We start from the raw sequence: 10,387 nt of genomic DNA on the forward strand, positions 1-10,387 counted from the left end.
GTCCTGGCGGGAAAATTTATTGTTGTGATGTCACTGGTGGTGCCTACTTTTTGCTTAGCAAAGAAATTATTTTGCCAAGAAGTATTTTCTGCTATAAAATAGCTTTATGAAATTGGGCCATGTATGCTTTGATTTGGATCAGCCGCCGTCACACATGACAGGATAAAGTTGGTTTTCATGCGCCCCAATTTGGCAGCTCCGCCTATAAACCCGAGCCACATCAAAGCAAAACTAGTCACGACAAACGCTTGAGGGCGCATGACACATTAAGATGTTAGCCAAAAACTGTATTTCTTTGGTTCGCTTAGTACACCTTTTTATATTTACTTAATAAAAAAAGATATTTTATGAAGTTATTAGGTAACCAAATTAGTTTTTTATTATTAAGTGTTTAGTTTTTGTACTAAAAAAATATAATAAATCAAAAAGACTGAAAAGTAAAAAAGTGAACGAGGTTATAGTTTTAGACACGTCAATTTTGCAGACGACAGTGGTTGAAAGAGTTCGCAAAATGTTTGAAGTTACTGATTTTCAGAGTGAGTATTTTACCTTTTTTTAAGTAACTGTCTAAGTCTAAAGGTGAACCCGGTCTGTATCAACAAATTTGTATGTTTTTGTAGTGAATAAGTGTGTTCAATTTCGGTCAAAAAATAACAATGCAACTGGCCAAAATCAGAACATGACTTGTCATTGTAAATTTGCATTGAACATGTTGAATTGATTGATTGAGCCATTTTGTACCTTTTGAGCTGAGTAATTGGTCCAAACAATCATAGTCCATCATGTCCATGATTCAACAAACATGATAAATAGTGCCAAATACGCTGGACTCCCTCCGCTTGTTGGCCCTACGGTAAATTATTGTTTTTCTTTAAATAAAAACATGTTTTTTATGGAAAAGTTTCCGTATGGCGCTACCACTTTTTCATTCGAAATAAAATAATATAGTATCTAATTTACCTGATTGATATATCCCTTTTTGTAAAAATGAGTGAAAAAGTGGTGGCGCCATACGGAAAGTTATCCCCATTTCCTCATGCAGCTAAGAAATAACCCAAAATAAAAAAATTCTGGTGCCTCCCCATACAAGCCACTCGGCAGTATAAACCGCCTGGAGCTGAATGTGTCAACCTAACTCTTTGCTTGCTTTTTTGTGTGTATTGAAAAGTGAAACAAATAAAATTTGAAAAAGAAATTTTTAATGATAACTTTGCTACCTTTCTCCAACTCTAATTTCCTCGATTCGTACACAGCGCATCCATCTTGGAATACTCGGTCACTGTGGGTGACCAGAAGAGGGGCTTATTTCCCTCGGCCTTCGGCTTTGGTAAATAGGTCCCTATTCTGGTCGCTCAAAGTCCCTCGGGGGAATATAGATGATTACTAGTTACCTCATTGCCAGTCAATATGTGTATACTATTTGATGTATTTTTCTCTAATTGCAGAGATTGGCATAGGACTGACCGGCTTTGGAGCTTTCTTTTTATTCCTTGGAATCATATTTCTATTCGACAAAGGACTTCTTGCTATTGGAAATGTGAGTGACAATTTGTATCTTTTACTATACAGTTAGGCCAGATGCTTCGCTTTTGAAAGGGAAAGGACACCAAGTTGCTTTCTCTTCAACGTCGTTCCCAGGGGTGATCGAACTCACTGCGCCATTTTTTCCCAGCATGCCTTGCTCGATCATAACCCCTGGAATTGGCCAATTTAAATGTGCTATATGCTAGCACATTTAAATGAGCCATTAATGAGCATATGTATTCATTATTCAATCTTTTCTATGCGCATGCGCACACGCATGTCTTTCGTATTAAAGAATGTTTTTGTTTTTTAAAAAAACTTGTTCGTGTCATAAAAAACGCGGGCGTGATCAACACGCAAATATCTTAAAGTCACCTGGAAATAGAATTTGTTTTCTTTCAAACATAAGAGTATATGCTTACGAACAATAAAACAATTTTTTTAGTAATTGTTTGTCACGATTTATATGCTTAAAAAATATATAAAGTTGTTTGGGGGCTGACTCCGCCTACCCCTTTTGTGACGTCAATTGAGGCAGACTTTGCCTGCAATGCGTATGGTAAACACACGTGCAAAGTACATGTACGTCCAAGTCGTGAGTTGGTACGTTTCAAAAAGTATTTTTCTGCATTCAGCAGCAATACACCTGGTCGGCATTGCCGGGAAAAAGACAAAAAAATCTTTTTTTGAAACATACAAACTCACGACTTGGTCCGTATGTACTTTGCAATTGTGTTTACTCTACGCATTACATGCAAAGTCTGCCTCGATTGACGTCACGAAGAGCGCCCTCTCGGGTCGGGGTCTACTCTTAAATTTGTAAATAACATAAGATTAAGAACTGTTTTTTTAAAACCTTAGTTAAATGTTTATTCACATTCCACTCATCAAAACACATATGTTAGTGGCAAAAGCTTTATTTTGAAAAAATACCACTTCCAGGTGACTTTAATACGCGCGCACGCACTTGACATCTAATGCATAACCAATTTCCTGAGCCAATCAGCATTGTTTCCCAGTATATCACTACCAGGGGTTAGTGATGAGAGGTATCGATATGGTGCGCTGCCCATGGTAGCGAGGCTGCTTTCTCTTTGGTTAAAGGGTCTGGGTACATTTTGTAGGACACAAAACACAATGTCAACAGATTTACATTACACTTACACGGTTTGAAGATAATAATGGTAGAAAGCTTCTCTTAAAATATTACTAATACTGAGCTGCTGTAGTTTTTTGAGAAATGAGTTGAACAATGTCACAAAAATATGTTTTACGTTATTTGTATGACTTGTTTTCATCATTTCACAAAAACTACAGCACCTCATTGAGTATCATTTAATATTAAGAGAAGCTTTCTACTATCATTATCTTTGTGTAAGTTTAATGTAAATCTGGGGAAATTGTGTTTTGTGTTACAAAAAGTACCCCAATCCGTTAAGGGCACATTTGTGAAAAAATATATATTAGAATGACTAAATTTTTATTGGAGTGTTTAAAGGGGAACCAAGGCAATGACCAGAGGCAATTGACCATGTTGCCTCCATGGAGTATCAGGCATGTTCGTTTTACTGTATGTTAGAAGCTTCAATCGACATGAAGTGGTCAGCAGCTCCGTGAAATTGGCCCCAGATCTTTGACCAATGCGGAAAGCTGCTGAAACACAAAAAGTGTCTAGACTCAAACCAGTTTTGCTCATCAGTTTATGGTTACCAGCAGGCCAGGAGTTTCATCTTTGAGAGGGCATTTTCATTTTGCAAAGGGCACTTTCATTGAAAATCAATGGGAAACTTTTAAAGGGCCACCAAGGCCAAAACCAGGGGCAACAGAGGCCATGGCCTCAGTCCCCTCCAAAAAGCCATGTCACATGTACCATCTGAGACTGGTAGGTCTACTGCTCATTTCTGCTTAGCAGAAAGCTATTATCCTTGAGCAGATGTATGACTGGGCTCTGGCGTACTCCTCAATATCTCTTGGTACCACTAATATTTTCTTATAACCTGTTTGTCGTGTCCCCTTGTTTGTTGTTTGTCTGTCTAGGCTGTCTTCTACAAGCCTTAGCTTAATATGACAGCATCATACTCTCTTTATTTTGGTTGACATAGATTAACTATTTTACTCCATCCTCCGTGCTTATTATTTTGCTTATGAATCTATGTAATATTCTGTATATTTTGAGAAGAGTAGTTTGAAATAAATGGTAACTTAAATTGAGTTAAATTGAATTGAATAATTCTTGATTCTTATTCAGATCCTTTTTCTCGCTGGTCTAGCCTGCGTAATTGGCCTTGAAAGAACCTTCCGCTTCTTCTTCCAGCAACATAAATGGAAAGCAACGGGATTCTTCATCGGAGGGATGGTTATCGTTCTGATAGGATGGCCCCTTGTTGGCATGATCCTTGAAACATATGGATTTTTCTTATTATTTGGGTAAGACAGAGTTGAGATTATCTTTGATTTCATGGTCGTCTACTACAGTCTTTGCTTTAATTGCCAAATGGCGTGTCGTGGCCGAGCAAGTGATAGCACCGGACTCAAGCTCTGGTGTTTCTGTTCAGCAGAGTGTGGGTTCAAGAGTTGTGACTCTTGTGTCCTTTAATAAGACGCTTAACCATTATTGCTGTGTCCTTCGGGTGAGAAGTAAAGCCTTTGATCCCGTGTGTTGTGCAACGCAAGTAAACGAACCAAGAGAAGGGGTTCGCCCCGATGTTCCTGATTTGATTGGCAGCATATTGCGCCGCAGTAGAAACCATAACATGGTGGCAGTGTCATGGCCGAGCGGTTAAGAGCACCGGATTCAAGCACTGGTGTTTGATCAACAGGGTGTGGGTTCGGATCCCGGTAGTGACACTTGCTACATAAAATTGGGGAGGTAGTGCTTTCTGCTCTACCGGCCAGGCTTCGAATTGATGATACCCAAGCCTACATTCGTATGGACTATGAAAGGGGTAACCCTGTTTCAGCCCTAGGAGTAGGTGGCATGTTCGAAAAGGAGAAGATCTCATTATTCAAACAGAGTCCCTCATACCTTGCAGGAAAACACTGTGTGTTAAAGCGCCTTGAGCGTCACTGAGTATAAACGGATATGCGCGCTATAGACCCCTTGCAATACGCACAGCGTACTCACATGTGCCTATTCTGGGTGTAATTTTGGGTGTCAAAATCGTACACAAACGTGTACAAAAGAGAGTTCAGTTGACACTCAAAATTACGCGCATTGTTCGGAGGCGCGTTCTGTATTGTGTAATAAATCAATAGCTCCCCCTTGCATAAGGCGAAATGCTACAGGTACGCTGAGGTCACGCGCACGTTTTTACAGACATAGAACAGCTATGTCCTATGATCTGTCTCCTTTTGAGAGTGTGACGTCATATGCAATGGGTCTATATAAGAAGCCACTATTATGACACTTTAATAACCAATCTACATACATACATGAATGACTATCTTCAAAGGCAATGGACACTATTGGTAATTACTCAAAATAATTATTAGCATAAAACCTTACTTGGTAACAAGTAGTGGGGAGAGGTTGATAGTGTAGAGACATGGTGAGGAGAGCCGGTCCTCTAATTAATAAAGGTTGAGCATTCGCCAAAATACAATCAATAATAATAAAAGCAATCAATAACAGCTAAAATATATCAAAGAAACTTCTCCTGTATAGGTTTAATGGTAACCCATAGCAAACAACACAAAAAGTTACAACACTAAAGAATATATATATACATTACACAGTGCACAGTAAAAGTTCACAAAAAGGTCAATATGCTACACACACGGACGGACGCACTACACACTATAAATAATCCGATCCAAACATGAACCTAAAAATCACAGTAAATCAGTTTTAAATGAGGGATTAAACATGAAACAATACTCACAGATATCTTTATAAACTTATCCCTCCCAGATAAATGGGTTTTTACAAAAAATAGAGAGAGATCAAGACCAAAAATAGTATGTGCTCTTTCAAGACGGAGCTATTGAAAAAAGAGGGTGAATGTCATGTGACATCCCAAAAGTAAACTTTATACAAGTCAAACAATGAGGGCGCACTTGGCGGATCCCTTCACGAGTATAAAACTTTGTGAGAAATGGCTCCCTCTGAAGTAACCTAGTTTTTGAGAATGAAGTAGTTTTCCATGATTTCGAGACCTCAGATTTAGAATCTGAGGTCTCGAAATCAAGCATCTGAAAGCACACAACTTCGTGTGACAAGTGTGTTTTTTCTTTCATTATTTTCTCGCAACTTCAACGACCAATTGAGCTCAAATTTTTACAGGTTTGTTATTTTGTGCATATGTTGAGATACACCAAGTGGGAAGACTGGTCTTTGACAATTACCAATAGTGTCCAGTATCTTTATCCCTAATCTTCACACTATCTTTAACCCTAATCTTCACAATTTTCTTGATTGTTTTTCTTGACAGTGGTTTCTTCCCAGTAGTCATAAACTTCCTTCGTAGAGTACCTGTACTTAGCACCATTTTAAATCTACCTGGCATCAGTGGGGTAAGTGCACCAGATCAGTGAAGTCTACATTGGTCATCATGCATTTGAAGTAAATACTAACTCATTGAGTACTATGGCTCTTTTTGAAACCATGGCTTTGGCTATGGATTTGGCTTCAGGCTCCGTCCTCTCATCTGAAGTTCTGGGCCCAATTTCATAGAGCTGCTAAGCACGAAAATTTGCTTAGCATGAAATTTCTTTCTTGATAACAACAGGATTACCAACCAAATTTCCATGCGATTTTCAGGATAAGCAAACAACAGCTGATTACTAGTAACAAGCAATTTTGTTGGTAATCCTGTTTTTATCGAGAAAGAAATTTCCTGCTGAGCAAATTTTTGTACTTAGCAGCTCTATGAAATTGGGCCCTGATGAGCGCGTACACAAAGCATGCGCAATTGTCAAAACAACCGCGGAGCCAAGCTAGCCCTGAGCTGAATCTGAAGCTGAAGCCGTGGATTCGAAAAGGGCTTGGTTTGATACCAACGCTAGAGTATTGGTGGTTAACAACATTAGGGACTATTCATTTTGATTTTTACCCATACACCGATGTGTGTTTCACTGTATACTCAGTACTTTCCGAGTCATGTGAACAAATATCACAGGCATATAATACTCAGGTGGAATTCGAACCCACAACCCTTGCAATTCTAGAGCAGTGTCTTACCAACTAGACTACCAAGAACGCCCGGTAATTAGAGGCAGTTCATCAAATTTAACATCTCTTATAACATAAGGGAGGTTTAACTGCACGCTCCGCATGAACGTGACCATCAGAAAATTGTTACGTTAAAATCTCACATTTTTAGCATCTGTGGGGTTACCATTTTTCACGTCAGGTACGTACATGCGCAGATGTCATACGTGAGCATGAGCCCTAAGTGGTGACATCACCCAGAAATAACACAATTTTTTGACGTTAGCGTTCAAGGTTTTGCTTGCGTCACGTGCAGCTAAACCTCGCTTTTGACAATGTGGTCCTACATACGGAGCCTGGGAAGCAAAATTCAAAGAGGGTCAAACACGTTTGTGAACGTTTTTTGTACTGATGATTTTGTGTGAGGAGATTTACGAGTTCATGGGAATGATTTTCCCTTTTTAAAGGAACAATTTTTTGAAGAACGGTTTCCTTATTTGTTTGACTATTTTACAAATTTGAGCAACTGGTTTAGATTGTTTTGATAGACGCCATCTTTGCGGGCAACTTGGTTTTGGCTTTGAGCTGCCTCAAGTGTCAAATTTTTCTATGCACACAAGTGGTTTACCAAACATTCGTAACTATTAGGGTGCGTTCGTTTACCTTCCCTGGGTCGACCCCGGTGTGTGGCGTTTTTTTTTTTACAGGACGAACGTGTGCAGATAATTACCCAGGTTCGTCCTGGGAAAAAGAAATGCCACACACCGGGGTAGACCCAGGGGAGCTAAACGAACGCACCCTTAGTTTTGCGTGAAAACATATGATTGAGTTGACTTTGAAGATGGCCGACTTCACACTACTGTGTCATGTGGAAACTTTCCATTCTTGGAATAAAAAAATAGTTTGTGTAAAGGTAGTTGCTAAAAACTGTTTTCCAAATAACACGTTTTTTATTTCAGCAGAGAATTTTTTTTTCTAAGACTAGACTTGTGAACAAGTCTTTAATGATCTGTCACGATGAGATAGTCAAGTCTTGGTGGATCGAATACTGCTCTGGCTAGATTACTTCTCTCGCGCGAATCTGACGAATACTACTGTGTAGTTGTGAGAGCAGTAGTCTCTGGGGTGCCGGGACTGCCGGAGGTCTCGTGAGAATATCGCCAGTGTCACACGAATCGCGGAGAGAGCCGGAATGCTATCACCGCGACAGACATTTAACGACTTGTCCACAAGTCTAGTTTAAGACTAGTAGATTGGCAATGTGTTTGTGTATCTGAGATACACTCTAGTTCCTCAGGGTTCTATGTTTGGACCCCATTCATCAGTCAACCCTTCTACATGTCTTTCTTTTATCATTATCACAGTTTTGTTTCTTTTCATTTGTTTTGTTTTCCCTGCAGTTTCTTAGTCGATTTGAAGAGAGGAATCCAATGGTATAATCCCCTTCTTTTGTATACATTTCATAGAGTCAGCATCTTTATAATCCCCATTTACAAACGGGAAATTTCTTTAAAGGCATTGTACACTATTGGTTATTACTCAAAATAATTGTTGGCAGAAAAACTAACTTGGTAATGAGCAATGGAGAGCTGTCGGTAGTATAAAACACTGTGAGAAACGGCTTCCTCCGGAAGTAACATAGTTTTTGAGAAAGAAGTAATTTCTCACTCAAAAGACTTCAGCTGAAGCCTTTTATTATGCGTCTGAAAGCGCACAAAGCAATGCAACAAGGGTGTTTTTTCTTTCACTATTCGATGACCAATTGAGTCCAAATTTTAACAGGTTTGGTATTTTACGCATATGTTGAGATACATAAAGTGAGAATACTGGTCTTTGACAATTACCAAACATGTTCAGTGCCTTTAAACATGTTGTATTTTTGGGGTACAGTATCTTACAAATCTGCAGACAAATGTTGTGGAAGTCGACAAAGAGATTTTGCAGTTTAAGTCTTATTAGACATGGTGTACACAGTTTGAGGGCACTATTTATGGGGTGTTGCGGCCGAGCACGTAAGAGCACCGAATTCAAGCTCTGGTGGTTCTGTTCAGCAGAGTGTGAGTTTGAATCCCGGTCGTGACACTTGTGTCCCTGAGCAAGACACTTAACTATAATTGCTTCTCTCCACCCAGGGGTAAATCGGTACCTGTGAGGGCAGAGATGGTTCTTGTGATTGATTTAGCCGAGTAGCGCATTTGTTGCACAAGGCTGTATACTCCTCAGGGAGCTGAGATGGTTTAACAAATGATTTAAGGCCCAGTGACCAGGGGTAATAATGTTGGAAGCGCCATGAGCATCACTGCAGGACGGACCTGAGCGCTTTATAAGAAGCCATTATGGTGAACCTAAAGTATCCAATATCGTATTCCAGGCCTAATAACTCATTCTTTTTTATTAATGTCCATTCACATGTTGAAATACTTTTGGATGGTTTCAGTCAGTTGCTTAACAAAAATGTACAACCATTGGGAAAACTGGTAACAAATGGTAGGCCTATAAGACAGGTTGTTTTATTTATTGTGTTTACTGCAAATTACATGTATTTAATATCAGTCAGTCAAAATTGCTTGCCTCGAAAAATCTTGCAGTCGCTTTTACCCCCCAAGTCATAACACTTTTAGTTAATTCATTTTGGGGATCTATGACTCTAATAGAAACAATCAACTGGTCACTTTCTTTCAATCAACATGGGGGCTTTGGGACAATACAATGTAGGTGGCAGCATACATACTAGCTAAGTTACCGTAGACCTTATGGCAAATTCTCAGTACGTGCGCGTTAGGCGTGGAATAAGGTGCATGCTGGGCCCAATTTCATAGAGCTGCTTAAGCACAAAATTCATTGCTTATTAAAATCAGTTTACCGGCCAAGACTCCACTCAATTGTTATGCTAAGTGCATGAAATTTTGGCCAGTAACATGTGTAAAATAAGCGAGCTATTTTCGTGCTTAAGCAAATTTTTTGCTTAAGCAGCTCTATGAAATTGGCCCCAGGTCTAGCTAGCGATTACTAGATCAGCATGCACCTTGTTCAACAGTTAGCGCTTGCGCAGTGGGTTTTTGCGAAAAGTCTCTTCTGAGAAACTACCTGGTAACTCTGCTGCCATCTTGTATTCCCAAAATGTCTGCCCCAAACATCTCCCGTTAACTTGTGTGCATTTGTTTTTATTGTTTGTCAAAAAAAACAATTGTCTTCACACAAGCCTACGCCCAATATTTTATTACAACTGTTTTCAGGGCGACGGTTGGGGGGGGGGGGCGGGTGATTGTCAACGGACGATGGTTTAAAACCTTGTCCGAAATATTATTTATTCAACACTTTTTCTCATTTGTCTCTGTTTATTGTATTTATATAATTGTAACTAGTGCTAATTACTGGAAGACTATGGTGACTTAAACTGATAGGAAACACTCAAGTAACTTGATGTACACAATTTCCCCCCCCCCCCCCCCCATTCTTCATTTTGATTAGTGACAAAATCATTTTTTTGTAAATATGTACAAAGAATATCAGTTTACTTGCAGACTTTGGGTTTCTCGTCTATAGACCATGTGACCTGTAAACATCACATGTTTACAAAAGAGCCACAGAGCCTGGACTTCCTGCTAGCACAATAAGTACACAGCCCCACGGTATAAAACTTTAAATCTTGCATTTTATGGAGATTGTCCAAACTGATTTGTATCCACTTTTGATATGAAGGGACACATCACA

The 10,387-nt window shown here is 39.3% G+C and overlaps 1 protein-coding gene across 3 annotated transcripts; it reads left to right on the plus strand.

Moving 5' to 3' along the window:
- The first annotated feature begins 468 nt into the window (after nt 1-468).
- LOC117304976 (vesicle transport protein GOT1B-like) lies at nt 469-8,841 on the plus strand. Of its 3 annotated transcripts, none has more exons than XM_033789640.1 (5): nt 469-536; nt 1,446-1,537; nt 3,773-3,951; nt 5,955-6,036; nt 8,806-8,841. In XM_033789640.1, the coding sequence occupies exons 1-5, from the start codon at nt 512-514 to the stop codon at nt 8,809-8,811; spliced, it is 384 nt and encodes a 127-aa protein (XP_033645531.1). In that variant the 5' UTR covers nt 469-511; the 3' UTR covers nt 8,812-8,841. The 3 variants fall into 3 exon arrangements, with proteins under 3 accessions (XP_033645531.1, XP_033645530.1, XP_033645529.1); XM_033789639.1 differs by lacking the exon at nt 8,806-8,841 and adding an exon at nt 8,074-8,251; XM_033789638.1 differs by lacking the exon at nt 8,806-8,841 and adding an exon at nt 7,636-8,066.
- The last annotated feature ends 1,546 nt before the right edge of the window (nt 8,842-10,387 follow it).

This window comes from Asterias rubens, chromosome 22 (genome assembly GCF_902459465.1).
Source record: "Asterias rubens chromosome 22, eAstRub1.3, whole genome shotgun sequence".
Taxonomy (NCBI): Eukaryota; Metazoa; Echinodermata; class Asteroidea; order Forcipulatida; family Asteriidae; genus Asterias; species Asterias rubens.